This window comes from Takifugu flavidus, chromosome 3, assembly GCF_003711565.1.
Source record: "Takifugu flavidus isolate HTHZ2018 chromosome 3, ASM371156v2, whole genome shotgun sequence".
Taxonomy (NCBI): Eukaryota; Metazoa; Chordata; class Actinopteri; order Tetraodontiformes; family Tetraodontidae; genus Takifugu; species Takifugu flavidus.
Window position 1 is genome coordinate 9360704 of NC_079522.1, and position 15727 is coordinate 9376430.

Sequence of the window (15727 nt, forward strand, 5' to 3'; positions counted from 1 at the left end):
ATCAGCTGGAGGGTCCCCCCATACGAGCTTGGTCCCCCTCAAGGTTTCTTCCTATTAAAGGGGAGTTTTTCCTGCCACTGTTGCTTGTTGGAGGTCAGACGTGGGGTTACTGTAAAACACATAAAGACAGTTTTGATCGTAACAGGTGTTTTATCAATAAAGATGGATTGAAGTTGTTTTTTTAAATGATAAAGAAACCGTGACTGCCTCCACCTGACTGGTCATGTGACAGGAAGCTGCGGCTTGAGCAGGTGAGCACATCTAGTCTTACGCTCTCTGCATTATTAAGCATCAGTGTGCTCCAGCGTTGTGCAGTAGGTTCTCCTCAGCACATCGAGGTCAGGCCTCCTACAGATGTTCACCGCTGCCACCAAGAACTTTGTGAGGCAGGTGGGAGACACGGGAAGGCTGATCCCGGTCCCGAGCCTCAGCGAGGCCGATCGGTACCAGCCGCTCAGCCTGGTCACCAAGAAGAGGAAGAGGCGCTTTTTCAAGAAGCGCAGCTTTGCCTCCACACCATTTTCCCTCAAAGACATCCTGGTCGGCGAGAAGGAGATCAAAGCAGGTCAGGTGACTGGCGTGGTTAAATAGAACATTTATTTCAGAGTCCAGATTTTCACTTCAGCTGTTTGTGTCCCAGAAACATCTCGATGCTTTTAATGTGTTCAAAGCTAACAGGCGATGATCTTTGACAGGAGTATCATCCTATCAGCTACTGAACTATGAAGACAAATCGGATTTGATGTTAAATGGCCGGTCAGGAAACCACCTGAGCAACGACGTTGGTTTGAACCTCAGCGGCTCCGACTCCGTGGCCGTCAAAGCCTCGTTTGGCATCGTCACCAAACATGAGCTGGAAGTTCCCTCACTGCTGAGGGAGCTCAGCTCCAGGTACGCTAACACAGTACAACATTAGCCCCAGGTTTGCTAACATGCTACATGATATCTGATCAGGAGTTGTTCATGTCATGTGACAGAGGTCACATGAGAAGCTCTGGCTGTAGTAATAAATAAATCATCCTGGCACTTGACACTGACACGTATGATGCCTGCAGCGGTGCAACAGGTGTGAATGTTGTTGTGGTGCAGCACGTTCAGAGAGTTCATACTGTCAGGGACCAAAAGATAACGTGGCAGAGGATTGGTCCAAGTCTGAGCCACGGTTAAAGCTCTGATGGGGTGTAGAGGGAGAGAAACCGTTCCAGAGTCCTTCAGAAGAGACTCAGATGGCCCAAATCAAAGAGGAGGACATCAGGACGCCTTGATCCAAAGGAAAATAGTGATGTAGATGTTAGATTATGTTAAAACAAGATGAGGGTTAAAAAAAAACCTGGATGAATGTCCAGAATCATCTGATTGGCTGACCACGATTCCTCAGAGGAGCGGACAAACTGGACAGGAGGGACTGAGGACGGGTCCACTCTGACATGTGGACAGTTCAAAAATAAGAGTCCAAATAAGGTGTGATGAAGAACTCCAGAGTCCTTCAGAGGCACAATCTCAGCTGGGAGAAGCTGAACTGATCTGTCTGTCATACCTGACCATGCTATCCATGATTAATGTATGGTTGCCTAGGGCAACAAGGCACACATGTCAACAAAACACAACGAACTTTGTCCAAAGAATAAGAGTAAGCAAACCTCCACAGTGGGACAGTTTGGAGTGTGACAGCTCAACATCACAGACATGACAAATGACATAAGAGCAGCCCAAGTTAAAAAAGAAAAAAAGATGTACACATATCTAGAAAATATCAATCTATAGATTACACATCTCTAAATTCTGTACAGCTACATGAGGGTTAAAGAGAAGCGCAACCATCAACAGACTGAGAAACCAGTAGAATGACTGGTTTCCATCAACCTTTAAGCCTTTGTGACCTGGGATGCTTTTCTCTTGTCATGAATCACTAAAGATAGAATCCAAATGTTTATTAATATCTTCTTAATTACTGGGGAGAGTCTGTGTAGAGGCCCAGAGACGTTACTACCACAGCAGAGGACTGAGAGGAGACGTATAGTAAGTGGAGCCAGAGTCTAAATGAATGGAGCGGCTCAAAACACATTGGAAAAATGACTGATTAAAACCACTGCTGGTCAGAATCACAAGACTCCAGTCATGTGATCAAGTCTAGTTTTACAGTCAAAATCAAGATGTTCTGATGAGAAAGTCTCCAGCTGTGTAGCTGGGGAACGGTGACTGAAGCTGCTGTGCTGATCCCGGGATTAGATCATCCATAGATCTGTGAGGGTGGAAATGAATCCCTCACTTCTTTGATTTTGGGGAGGATTGCCGGTCAATTTCTGTCGTGGGGTTTCAGAAAAGTGGACCTGGATCACTGCCTGGTGCGTCAGTCCAAGGAGAGCGGGCGCAGCGTGCTGTGCGTGGTGGTGGAGAGCATCAGAACCACGCGCCAGTGCTCTCTGAGCGTCCACGCTGGGATGAGGGGCGCCACCATGAGGGTAACAAGCATTTCTCTTCAACATTGGCCTGATTCTGCTGTGCGGGACCCTTGCGGATGGTTCTGCTGCAGTTTCAGATCGACAACGGCAGAAACCCTCGGGGGCGGGACAAAGCCATCGTGATCCCGGCTCACACCACCATCGCCTTCAGCGTCTGCGAGCTGTTCATCTGTCTGGATGGACGTCTGGGTAAAAAATGAACGAGCCAAACTTGAATTTGACAGTTGATGGTGAATCTGCTGTTGTTATTCAGCAGTTTCATCCTGTTGCCTCCTACACAACTTCTTTCCTGTTTGAAACGGACGTTAGTTCTTTAGCTAGCCACGCAACCGTAAAGGTCACAGCTAAAATGACCTCAGCTGCGGCGCTTGTGCCCGGAGATGCTCTGTCGCTCCTCAGAATGCTGAAATTAGCATCACTAATTTTAAATGGATGTCACATTAAACGTACACGATGTGACATTTTGATCGGTGAGCGCTCTTGTGGTCTGATCTTTTCTTGTTCTGTGCCAGATATTTGCGTGGCCCCGGAGTCCCAGGGGGGGTTCGAACGCGAGCAGATCAGGGAGCAGCTCGGCGGTTTCATCGGTCACTTGTCGATGGGTCGACTTCGCCGTTTCCTGTCTGGAATCATCTATGGAAATCCATTCCGAGGCGGTGGGACACCAGTCTGACTGTTTTCCTGAACTCTCCGCCGCCCCTGATACAACTTGTGTCGTTCTACAGAAAGCCGAACGTTTGATGAGCTCACACACTCTGAGGCCTACATGGACGACGTGGCCGCCGACTACTACGAGAAGGCAGCGAGCATGACGGACGTGTCCACCGCCTACCTGAGAGAGCACAGCCACACCCGGGTCAACCTGCTCAAACATAACATCCCCAAAGGGCCGTGCTCACTCTGCGGCCTCGGCAACCAGAGGCGGGAGACCGTCTACGGCTGTGTGGAGTGTTCGAGTGGTGGACAGAAATATGTGCGGCTGCACGCCGTACCGTGCTTTGACCTCTGGCACAAAACTCTCAGGTGAAACCTGCAGTTATGGTCTGGTCTGGTAAAAAAACACCAATAAATAGGTGATTATTTCAGGACTTTTATTTACAGAATATTCTAGATTTTCACTGTTGATTCATTTGTAGATTATATTATTTTGGTTCAGAGTTTCTTGGTCTGACAAATATGAAAATAAATGGATTTTTAAAAATCTCTCTCATTAAACTCAATTTTAAAAACTTAATTCCTGAAATGTTCCGTTTGTCAACGAATATTAGTGTCACAATCTATAATCATGCAGAATTTCCCACATTAATTATAAGATTATTTTCAAAAACAGGAAATAATTATCAGGAAAGTTTATGCTACATACAGTTAGTTTGGATGGTTTGCTGTTCAGAATATTTAGCTTTATTCAGAGCTTAAACAGAAATATTTGTTTTTCAAATTAGATGGGTTTTATAAAATCGTTGATACATTTGATTAAGAAAAATAAATCGGAGCACTCTGATTCTGAGAGTTGTGATTTGAAATAAGACAAACTCAAACTGTTTGACCTTTGACACTGAGGGTGAGACGTTATCTGTTCTGGAAAGTTGGACATTTCCGCAAAAATGTAAACAAGTGTGGCGGGGTGGAGAGAGGTGGAACGGTCAACGACAACGCCACCTGGGGAATTTCACCCCAGGAATTAACCGGAGAACAGGCACGCGCAGATAAGGTTCTGTTCCAGAGGCAGAGACAGGATTGAGGGTTAGGCACTACAATTTTATTAAATCCAACTCAACAAAAAAATAACTCTGCTGTACAAAAGGGGTGGACAGGGCTGGGGCCCCACCGGCAGGTAAAACTCAATCAGGGGAGAAACAAACTAAAAACACCCGTGCTACTGCAAACAAAACTACACACGAGGGGTGAGGAAAACACCCTCCACCAGGGGTTGGGTCCCCGCCGTGGCCCGCAGCACCTGTCCACAAAGAAGAGAACAATTAAATTTACAACGATAAACAATCAGACGCGACGAGCGCACACACACCTCACACAGACAGTCAAATAAATGGTGACCAGGTCGTCTAAAGAACACAACGTCAACCAAGACACGAAAAGCAACAAAACCTAAAAAAGTAAGTCTCAGCGCCGTTTCTCCGAGCCAAGGGGGGCGAGGGGAGAGGGAGAGAGCGAGAGAGAATCCCGAACCAAAGGACCGAGCCAAAGCAGCAGTGGGTCCAGTAAGCGAGGTAGTCCGTGCCGACTGTTTGGTGGCGCCACCACTCCGTGAAGGGTTCCCGCTGGGGCAACGCGACCCACTGACACCAGCCGGCAGCCAACTGCAGCAAGAACAGCCCCATTAACATTTATCAACCGAGTGAGTGGGGGAGTCAGTGACGCGCATTGCTGCGCCTTACCTGCCCAGGGTAAACTAGCGCTCGTGCCCTTACGGCAAAGCGTTCTAGGCGGAAGGATGGCGGGAGGAAGCACCAACCTTCTTGGCGCTGCCAAACAGCATGCTCGCGCTGTGAAACAGTTTCTGTTGGTCGAACCGCCCAGATAAGCCGCAACCCCGCCGTAGCGTCGAAGGGGGGGAAACAACTAAAGTCAGCTGGAGGCAGTGCCTTATATAAACCTTTTCTCCCCACCCACCAATTAAGGCACTACCCCCATAGGGCACCTGTTCGGAGGGCAGGCCACGCCCTGCCACACAAGTAATAAATTTATGTTTTAAATTCAGTCACGGGATCTCTACCAATCATCATCAATTCTTCATTTAATTTCATGTTCCAATCTTTAAAATCGGTGTATTTTATTTTCTTATCGTTTATTCTTTCTCACGACTTCATAATTCTACAACTCTTTAGCGGTTGGACTGGTGCCGTGTGTCCTCCCCGCCGCTGGGGGGCGCAGCGCGTCCACGCTCATGAGCCAGAATCCGGTCATGTCAACAACGCAAACACGTGTGGTGACCGCTGGAGAACCAAGCAGCTCCGGCTTTTAACATGTTCTGACATTTCTGCTTAATAAACAACGGATTAAATGCGCAACGATTAACTGGTTTTCTGTACAATGAAGTTTGCGTACAGGGTGAGTATTCGCTGTAAGCTAACGTGTTAGCATGTTACTAAATTACTGTGAAACTGCTGATTTTTTTAACATATTTTTAACTTTCTATACCTATATATTGATAGTTACCTACGTCTGTATGTAATTGTGTTGTAGTTTTCGAACCTGCTGGGAGCAGTTTACCGCCAAGGAAACTTAAACTTCTCCAAGGATGGAAACTCTGTCATCAGTCCGGTGGGAAACCGAATCTCAGTGTTCGACCTGAAGAAGTAAATAAACGTTCTGAGCTGTTGAGACCGTCAAACAGGGAATTCTTGGAATTCTTCTGGATTTAAATCCAGATGTTCTTCTATGTAATGCTCTGTTTTTCTCCACGTCTGTGAATGACAAAAGTTTGCTGAAGTTTTCTCCTCCATCCTCAGCAACACATCAGAGACGCTCCCCATCTCCACCACAAAGAACATCACCTGTGTCGGCGTGTCTCCTGACGGGAACGTGGCGATCGTGGTGGATGAAGGTTGGACCACAGAGAATAATTCCTGTTAGCTGTGCGAGTATCCCACATAAAAGATGGAAACGTATGTGTGTCGCAGATGGCGCTGCGCTGTTGGTTAGCCTGATAACACGAGCCGTCCTTCATCACTTCCACTTCCACAAACCTGTCAGCAGCCTCCGCTTCTCGCCTGACGGCAGGTGAGCCACCGTCTGTGCATGTTTAGACTCAGAAATGCTCGGACAAAACAGAAACGCTGCCATGATCCCCGACAGGAAGTTTGTGGTCACAAAGGGGAACGTGGCTTTGATGTACCACGCCCCCGGAAAGCATCGGGAGTTTAATGCCTTTGTGTTGGACAAGAGCTACTACGGCCCGTATGACGAGACCACCTGCATCGACTGGACCGATGACTCCAAGTCAGTGTTGCTCTAACTCCACCACAGACCTTTTCTTGTCGAAGATGATTTGACGCGTTTGTGTCGATTTGGCACCAGGTGTTTTGTGGTGGGCAGCAAAGACATGTCGACGTGGGTTTTTGGCGCCGAGCGCTGGTCTAACCTGATCTACTACAGCCTTGGTGGACACAAAGACGTCATCGTGGGCTGTTTCTTCGAGAAGGACAGTTTGGACGTGAGTACCGTCTTTCGGGATCGGCCCCTGTTATCTGAGAGCAGCCATGTTCCCGACAGGCTCCGCTGACTCCCCACGCCCCCGACTAGCTCACTTTGATCAGCGCAGACTTGAGTTTTCCGTAAGTAATGATTTGTGTCAGTCTAACGCTGTCGACCGCCTGTGTGGGCAGCTGTACACGGTCAGTCAGGACGGGACGCTGTGTGTGTGGGAGAGCGACACCCAGCTGGACGGTCTCATCCTGGCCAAGTCAAAGGACAAGGACAGAACAACGCTGACACCAGGACATGAAGATCAGGAGGTCGAAGAGGGCGAGGTCATCAGAGGGAAACCTGAAGTTCCCAAAGACGAGAAAAGGAAAACTGTTCGCTACAAGCAAATCAGCAAGTACGACGGTTATTTTCCCACTGGAGAATACGAGTCACCATCTGACACACGTTCTCTGTTTCAGACACTTTTTCAACAAAGACGGGGACTTTAACAACCTGACCGCTGCTGCGTTCCACAAATCATCTCACATCCTGGTCACAGGTTTCGCCTCTGGAATCTTCCACCTGCACGAGCTGCCGGAATTCAACTTAATCCACTCGCTGAGGTGAGCACGGGCTCTATTTCTGCTCTCGGATGGTGACGGTTGACTAACGGGTCGCTGCTTTTAGTCTGTCGGACCAGAGGATCAGCTCGGTGGCGATCAACAGCTCTGGGGATTGGATCGGCTTCGGCTGCTCGGGTAAACTGCTGTTTGCTTCACCTCAGAAATGCGAATGTTTCTTCAAACCGGGACGTTGTGGTTTTAGGGAAGGGTCAGCTGCTGGTGTGGGAGTGGCAGAGTGAGTCCTACGTCTTCAAGCAGCAGGGTCACTTTAACAACATGGCCTCCCTGGCGTATTCGCCAGATGGACAGTACATCGTAACTGGTGGCGATGACGGAAAAGTGAGTCGAATTTTAACCATTTTAGTGTTTACAAACAGGACAATGGTTAGTCTGATATTTCTTTCCAAAAACGGTGTAATGAAGTGTCATGTTCCAACATAAACGCTCCACAAAGAGCAGCTGATGTTGGCCTTCAGTCAGCTGACGTGTGGATCAGGGTTGTGATCAGCCTGTTTCCTCAGGTGAAGGTGTGGAACTCCAACAGTGGCCTCTGCTTCGTCACCTTCACCGAACACACAAGCAGCGTCACCAGCGTCGCCTTCACTTCCAGTGGATTCGTCATTGTCAGCGCGTCCCTGGACGGGACGGTGCGAGCATTTGACCTCCACAGGTGAGTCGCAGGTGGTGACAGTTGACATGACACAGAGGTGTTTATGCACTGTAGGAAATCTGTGTGTTTGTGTGTAACAGGTACAGAAACTTCCGGACGCTGACGTCTCCTCACCCGGCGCAGTTCTCCACCTTGGCTGTAGATGTCAGTGGAGAGCTGGTGAGTGCTGGAGCTCAGGATTCCTTTGAGATCTTCCTGTGGTCCATGCAGACGGGGAGGCTGCTTGAGGTACACGGCTCATCACCAGTGATCGGGGTTTTTTTTGAGAAGAAGAACCACAAGTTCATACTGTGATCAATACTCTGATTGATTAGGTTCTGGGGGGCCATGAGAGTCCAGTCAGCTGCCTGTGTTTTAGTCCAGTCCAGTCGGTTCTGGCCAGTGCATCCTGGGACAAAACCATCAGGCTGTGGGACATGATGGACAGCTGGCAGGTCAAAGAGACCCTCCACCTTACTTCTGACGGTAAATACGCCCCCTGCTGGCCACTAGCCTTTATCATAGAGATTTTTGACAAAGGTTTGATATCATCATCATTATGAGACCTCTTGTAAAGAGGTTGGGGCACAGTGGGTGTGAAGGACTGTTTGATGAAGCCGAGTGATAAAACATATGCTGTTGATCATTAATAAAGGGGCGGACTGGCATCACTAATGGTTTTTACTTTATTTTGTGATTGATGGTTGACCACCGATGTCTGTGCCCCCCATATGTGGTGTCTCCATCAGCTCTGTCGGTGGCGTATCGTCCCGACGGGCAGCAGTTAGCAGTGGCCACTCTGAATGGTGAGATTTCCTTCTGGAACCCCCACACGGCTGCACAGACCAGCTCGGTGTCTGGACGCCACGACCTGGAGACGGGCCGCAAAGACACAGATAAAGTCACCGCCAAGCAATTGGCTAAGGGAAAGTGAGTGAGGGTTTCACACCACAGAAGAAGAGTTTAAAGTAAAAGCCTGTATGATATGGATTTGGTTTGTGTTTTCAGGTCGTTTACATCTCTGTGTTACTCTGCTGACGGTGAATCCGTCCTGGCTGGAGGTCTGTCAAAGTTTGTCTGCATCTACAACATCAAGGAGCAAATGTTGGTCAAAAAGTTTGAGATCTCCTCCAACCTGTCTTTTGATGCCATGGAGGTCAGTTGGTTCACAACTGTGTTTGGAGAAAGTTCCTGTTACTGTGAACAGTTCAGCAGGTTGAAGATGAAATTGACTCCAAAAGACACAACGTTAACCTGAAAGTTTCCTCCCAGTCTTTACATAAATATTAGTGTTTTATCATTGATTTATACTGTTCAGAAGATCTGAGCACTCAGATAACTGTGATCAGGCTATCAGACCTTCATTAGCCTGTTAGCATCATGGCTTGTTCACAGGTTAGCTGATGCTAATTTTAAAGCAAACAGCCAGTTTCCTCCAAAATAAAATGATTTCCTTTCAAATCTAACGATCATTTAATTTTCCTCCCCATCTGCTCCCATTAGCAGGAACCTTGACTGGGGACAAAACCTTTGACGCATGTCTCTGTCCTGGCATGACTTAAATTTTTGTTGTACGAGTGCCTTAACCTCACGAAAGTAGTGAAATTTAAAAGAATAGAAGGTATAAATTAGTCTACTGTATTTGAATAAAGTGATTGTACTTTGCAGGAGTTCCTAGACCGGAGGAAAATGACAGAGTTCGGCAGTCTGGCTCTGGTGGACGACGGGGAGGGAGAAGACGTCCACATTAGTCTGCCTGGTGTCCGCAGAGGTACGGAGGCGACTTTCTAGAAATACGTCTGCTTTTGCCAGAGTTGTGACACAGGTGATGTGTCTGCACAGGTGATATGAGTTCTCGACACTTCAGACCCGAGATCAGAGTGAGCTCGCTGCGCTTCTCCCCCACAGGTAGGTGACTGCAAAAACCAGGTGTTTTTCTTCCTTTTACAGGTAAGTGTAGAAGATGGAGTTAGACCAGTGATGCTGTCTGGTTTATAAGCACTGAGGAGAAGACGGGAGACAGAGATGAGGACGATGATGTTCCCTTTGAGAGGATCAGGAATAAGAACTTTAGAGGGACAGATTGTGTTAGATGTTGGTTGATGGAGGTGGAGCCAGTGACTCCAAACTGAGCTGCTTTGGACGTTTCCTGGACTGACAAGAAGGTAGCTTATGTCTGAGAGAAAAGGATAGAGAGGACAGAGGAGACAGGAGGGGAACTGCTGGGAAAAGATGATTCATCTCTTTGGCTCTATAATTAATTTTGGCTTCTTTAATCCCTCACATTAAAATGCTAATGCTGATGCAGGAAAGTGTAAAACCTGGATTCTGATTTTGATTCACTGTTGAGACCCCTGCTGTGAGGACCCAGTAGTCCTAAGCACAAGGACATGGACAAAGACTCAGACCAGTCAGTCGCACAGGTTTATAACTGTGCTCTATAGCCGCTAACCAGGTGTGTTTACAGGTCGCAGCTGGGCAGCCACCACGACCGAGGGGCTCCTCATCTACTCTCTCGACGGGTCCATGGTGTTTGACCCATATGACCTGGACCTGGACGTCACACCCGTCAGTATCCGTCAGCAGCTGCGGCGGCAGGAATGGGCGGCGGCCATCATCCTGGCGTTCAGACTCAATGAGAAAGCCCTGAAACAGGAAGTGCTGGAGACAGTCCCTCATGATCAGAGTGAGTGACTCCGCCCACTCACAGTTAGAATCATTCAAACTTCACCTGACCGGTGCATTTCCTTTTCCAGTCAGCGTCATCTGCGCCTCACTTCCTGACATCTACGTGGAGAAGCTCCTGGGCTTTGTGGCAGCGTGTTTAGAGAATTCCGGTCACCTGCAGTTCTACATGATGTGGGCTCAGAACCTGCTCATGCTTCATGGACAGAAACTAAAGAACAGGTGCGTGAACAGTCCCGACTTGTCTCTTCTCTTACCTGTCTGTAACTAAAGTAACATTTGTGTGGCGTGCAGGTCAGCAGCCATTCTGCCCACGCTCCAAGCCTTGCAGAAGAGCATCCAGAGACACGTGGACAATCTTTCCAAACTGTGAGTGTCTCATTTTGTCCCTGCCGGTCCTCCGTGTCTGACCAGTGTCTAATTAATGGTTCCTCTCTGTAGGTGTGATTTCAACATGTACAACATCCGATACGCCGCAGCCCTCTCGAGACAGCGTGGATTAAAAAGAACAGCAGAGGACGACGACCGTGTGTCGGAGGACATGAGTGAAGCTTCTTCAGATGCTGCAGACATCATGATGTTATGAGACTAGTTTAAATATTAAAATTATCATTTTTCAACTTCTGTTTTCTTCATGTTTTACGTCTCTGATTTGTCTGGTGTGCAAAACATCCAAACAGCCCTAAAGTCAGCTGGGAAATGGTTAACATGGATAAAATCTAAAGTCATTCATGCATCTGTTTGATGTTGGAAGATTAAATATTTCAGGCTGGAATGATGATGGTGGCCACGATTCATCCAGGTTAAAACCCGCAAAAATCTAACCTCATATTTGCACTCACTATCCCGATCAAGCGAGTACTGGGCAAAAACTACATTACCCACAGGACTTTGCGATACCGGAAAAGGCGGGGTTTAACCAAAATGAGGGAAAAGAGCATGTCCGAATTGCCTTCTCAAGCGGGAAAAGAGATTCCTGCGAAAAAGCAGAAATTAAGTAGTGACGAGAACAGTAACCCAGATTTGTCCGGCGATGAGAATGTAAGCAGCCGAAACCTGTGTCTGTTCAAAGTTTGTATTAAAAAGCGTTTTGGTATCGTGTTGTAGTAGCCGGATAGCTAACGCTGTTAGCTAGCAGCATTGTCCAGCAACAACTTAAATGATGCTAGTGACACAAGATGAGCTTTAGTGTCGCTTATGATCCGACACATGTTTACATTTATTGGCATTGTTTGCGCACGGGAAATGTAAACTGATCCTTTTAGCAGTTGGAATTAGTGGAAATGACGTAGCCTAACGTGTAACAGGTGAATTCGCTGTAATTAAGAGGATGGGTTATTATATACTTTACCCAATGTCGGTGTCTGTTGGCTGCAAAAGTCAAGCATTGCATGATTTGGTTGAAATAAAAAGTGGAAGACTATAACGTTTTGACAACCTGTTTCATTTTTGACATTTCAGCAGGGCAGCAAACTCCTCCAAAATCTGGCCCTCCTATCCAAGAAGTAGGAACTCTCATGAAAAAGGTCTAAAAATGAATAGTGAATGAGGCTGGTGGTGTGTTTGCAGGACGATGCTGTCAGCGTGGAGAGCGGCACCAATGCTGAGCGCCCCGACACACCCACAAACACAGCCAATGTTCCTGGCAGGAAGAGCTGGGGGAAAGGCAAGTGGAAGTCCAAGAAGTGCAGATACTCTTTCAAGTGCGTCAACAGCCTGAGGGTGAGTAGATCGGTGCTTCTCTTCGCCCCACCTGGCTCGGGGTATGTATCCCCTGCTGACATCATCTCGGTCCCTGCAGGAGGACCACGGTCAGCCGCTCTTCGGTGTCCAGTTCAACTGGCACAGTAAGGAGGGAGACCCACTGGTCTTCGCCACGGTTGGCAGCAACAGGGTCAGTGCACCACGTCTTCAGAAGTTTGTGGTCATCCTTTAAACACGAGTTTCACCTGTGGTTTCCTGTGCAGGTAACGCTGTACGAGTGTCACTCTCAAGGAGAAATCCGACTGCTTCAGTCGTACGTCGACGCCGATGTATCCTGAAACAATTGCTGCGATCAAATGGATCGTTTTTGTTAGATTGCAGTCCAAACTGAGGTTGTAGGAGCCAGAATCCCGCTTGAGTTTATAATCCTATCAAAAGATTTTCCATGTCCGCTTAACTGTACAGTACAGTTGTGCCCACCTGATTTATTGAATCAAGGAAGGAATGTGATGATTAAGCTGACATGGTTTATTTTTTTAAGGCTCTCTCACCTAAAGAAGCTCCAGAGTGATGAAACATAGCTAAAGGTTCTATCACCGATGAAGGTGATCAAATGACAGGATGGAGAAATGTTTGGTTCAGTTTGGAGCTGAAGTGTTTCTTCCATTGCCAGTATTCAGCTCAAATCCCGACGTGTCCCTCTGGGTGATGTCGTTTTAACTTGACCGCATGCGCTCAGGCAGATGAAAACTTCTACACGTGTGCGTGGACGTACGACACCAACACCAGCCACCCCCTGCTGGCCGTCGCCGGCTCCCGTGGCATCATTCGTATCATCAACCACATCACCATGCAATGCATCAAGGTAGAGCGCAGGCGCCCCTGAAGGGCCCCGCTGGGAGTTCCTCCCGAGTAACTGAGGCTCATCTCTGGTTGCAGCACTACGTCGGTCACGGAAACGCCATCAATGAGCTGAAGTTTCACCCCAGGGATCCGAACCTGCTGCTGTCTGTCAGCAAAGGTAACCTTTGACCCGCCTCTAAGACCCATGCAGTCGTGATTGTTTCCACTGCGATCTTCACGCCGTGGTGGACTCTCCGCAGATCACGCTCTCCGCCTGTGGAACATTCGGACGGACACTTTGGTGGCCATCTTTGGGGGAGTAGAAGGTCATCGCGATGAGGTCCTGAGTGCGGTGAGTCCGTCAGATGCGGAGCTGCACCTCCGCAGGGGACCGCGTTTAAACCCTCTTTCTGATCCCTGCTGCAGGACTTCGACCTGCTGGGTGAAAAGATCATGTCGTGCGGTATGGACCACTCGTTAAAACTGTGGAGGATCGACTCGGACAGGATGCAGAACGCCATCACGGGGTCTTATGAGTACAACCCCTCCAAGACCAACAGGTGAGTCCTTCAAGCGTTGACCTTCAGGTCAGCAGAGTCACCGACGCGTCTCTCTTCAGGCCCTTCGTCTCTCAGAAGATCCATTTCCCCGATTTCTCCACTCGAGACATCCACAGAAACTACGTGGACTGTGTCCGGTGGCTCGGAGACCTGATTCTGTCCAAGGTCGGTCCGTTAGACCCGAACAGGAGTGCATTTATAAAGCACAGCCACAAAATTTAAAAATCTCTTCATCAGTCTTGTGAGAACGCCATCGTCTGCTGGAAACCAGGAAAAATGGAAGACAACGTCGACCACATCAAACCTAACGAGTCCAACGTGACCATCCTGGGACGCTTCGACTACAGCCAGTGTGACATCTGGTACATGCGCTTTTCCATGGACTTCTGGCAGAAGGTGAGCATCTGCTCAGAGCCTGCACTATGAAACATGGACCCGGTTCTGATCTTGGTCCTGCTTTCTTTCACAGATGCTGGCTCTGGGGAACCAAGTGGGGAAGCTGTATGTGTGGGACCTGGAAGTGGAAGATCCTCACAAAGCAAAGTGAGTCCACCTGTTCACTGCACATGATGCTAGTTAGCGTTAGCCACTATGTTTTCGTTGCCGTCTCCGACATTGTGGATTGTTGTAAATCCGTTGCTGCTGGTTTTTATTAATAATGAACCCACCAGGTTTCTACAGTACTCAAAGTTGGACCTGAATCGCACAAAACGCCATCTGATTATATTTGCGACTTTTTAATTTGAATTTTTTCGTCCGGTTTTAGGTAGCAGCTTTGGAGTAGAACGGATCTTTTGTTTTACGAGCATGTTCTTTAAAAAGCTGGTCAGATTACCTGTTTTTTTCCTCCGTCTCCAGGTGTACAACGCTCACACTACCTAAATGCACCTCGGCCATCCGCCAGACGAGCTTCAGTCGTGACAGCAGTATTTTGATCGCCGTGTGTGACGATGCTTCTATCTGGCGCTGGGATCGTCAGCGCTAAGTCACACAACTTTACAGGAGGCAGCGGGTTTTATCTTTGCTCATTGTTGTCGCTTCCTTCATTGTATTCAAGCAGGGAAACGCAGGAAGTTTAACCCTTTAATATTCCAGGTTGTAGTACCGGGACAGCGCCAGCAGGGGGCATGGCGGATCTTTTTAAAGTTCCATATTTTTATTTTCAATAAAGTCCGAAAATTGAGAAACCACGCAGATTTAAATAAAAATTTTGATTTCATGTTTTTTTTTCTAATTTGGCCACTTATTACGTATCATCTGTTTGAATATAGATGGGAAAACTGTTCAATTTTAGGTGAATTTTGTTTGTCTCCAGTGTGACCAAGGCAAAATTCTGTCCAGGACAACCTGTTTCAGTAATCTTTCACAGTTAAAATGTGACCCCTGGTTTTAAAATATCATTGATTGATTCTGGAAGGTTGATCAAAGCTGACAGTCACATCTTAATGTGCCTCAGAGCTTCTGTACAGACTCATTTTCCTTTTTTTTTCAGTTCTGAAAATGATTGTATGCAGATGAGCTGAACGTTTTTTTAAAGGTCTTTTACTGTTTGTCTTCTCAAAGTTTATTTTGTAAATATAAACACAGATTTGATCCTGTCTATTCTTCTGTGGAATCTTTATTTGCAAATCCTGTGAAGGACCATGATTCCAGAATGATCAGCATTTCCTCTATTGTAGCGTAAACAGGAATAAAAATGACACTTGAAAATATGTTTAAAAAAGTGGCAGTACTCAAATGTCACTGCAAGAATAAAAGAATAAATTTTTGTTCAGACCAAATAGACTTAAGAGCCCAAATTGTTTAACTACATGAGGTGGAAGTGCAGTTGTCCTTTTTTATACTGATATTAGCTATTTTGCCTTTAACTCATTTGGTGAAAAATGCATCTTCAGTGAGAAAGTAGTTTTAGCTTTGAATTTTACCTGCACAATCAAGCTTTAAAAAATATTTAGACCGCTTATCCCTCGAAACCTTTGCGGCTGGTTGCCATTGCCGTCGAAAATCATCCTCAGAAGTGTACTCAGACCACAAGGAGACCAGACATCAAAGTCC

General features: G+C 47.3%; 3 protein-coding genes and 1 long non-coding RNA gene across 4 annotated transcripts; 3 read left to right on the top strand and 1 right to left on the bottom strand.

Moving 5' to 3' along the window:
* Positions 1-94: 94 nt before the first annotated feature.
* pjvk (pejvakin) lies at positions 95-3664 on the top strand. Its single transcript, XM_057027490.1, has 6 exons — positions 95-565; positions 696-891; positions 2321-2462; positions 2534-2651; positions 2975-3118; positions 3188-3664. The coding sequence occupies exons 1-6, from the start codon at positions 355-357 to the stop codon at positions 3487-3489; spliced, it is 1113 nt and encodes a 370-aa protein (XP_056883470.1). The 5' UTR covers positions 95-354; the 3' UTR covers positions 3490-3664.
* A 535-nt stretch (positions 3665-4199) lies between these two features.
* Positions 4200-5028, bottom strand: LOC130522777 (uncharacterized). The gene is made up of 3 exons (XR_008949713.1): positions 4859-5028; positions 4569-4780; positions 4200-4419 (listed from the first exon to the last, which is right to left on the bottom strand). It is a non-coding gene; the product is annotated as an uncharacterized LOC130522777 (long non-coding RNA).
* Positions 5029-5367: 339 nt separating this feature from the next.
* Positions 5368-11185, top strand: pwp2h (PWP2 small subunit processome component). Its single transcript, XM_057026889.1, has 21 exons — positions 5368-5531; positions 5667-5779; positions 5933-6027; positions 6104-6203; positions 6279-6422; positions 6501-6636; positions 6809-7023; positions 7088-7231; positions 7296-7366; positions 7434-7570; positions 7753-7901; positions 7982-8129; positions 8216-8366; positions 8630-8810; positions 8889-9036; positions 9549-9651; positions 9723-9788; positions 10348-10566; positions 10637-10787; positions 10860-10934; positions 11007-11185. The coding sequence occupies exons 1-21, from the start codon at positions 5514-5516 to the stop codon at positions 11149-11151; spliced, it is 2709 nt and encodes a 902-aa protein (XP_056882869.1). The 5' UTR covers positions 5368-5513; the 3' UTR covers positions 11152-11185.
* Positions 11186-11446: 261 nt separating this feature from the next.
* Positions 11447-15270, top strand: eed (embryonic ectoderm development). The gene is made up of 12 exons (XM_057026890.1): positions 11447-11606; positions 12135-12287; positions 12367-12459; positions 12533-12598; positions 13009-13134; positions 13209-13290; positions 13373-13464; positions 13539-13672; positions 13732-13837; positions 13910-14068; positions 14142-14215; positions 14531-15270. The coding sequence occupies exons 1-12, from the start codon at positions 11490-11492 to the stop codon at positions 14655-14657; spliced, it is 1329 nt and encodes a 442-aa protein (XP_056882870.1). The 5' UTR covers positions 11447-11489; the 3' UTR covers positions 14658-15270.
* The last annotated feature ends 457 nt before the right edge of the window (positions 15271-15727 follow it).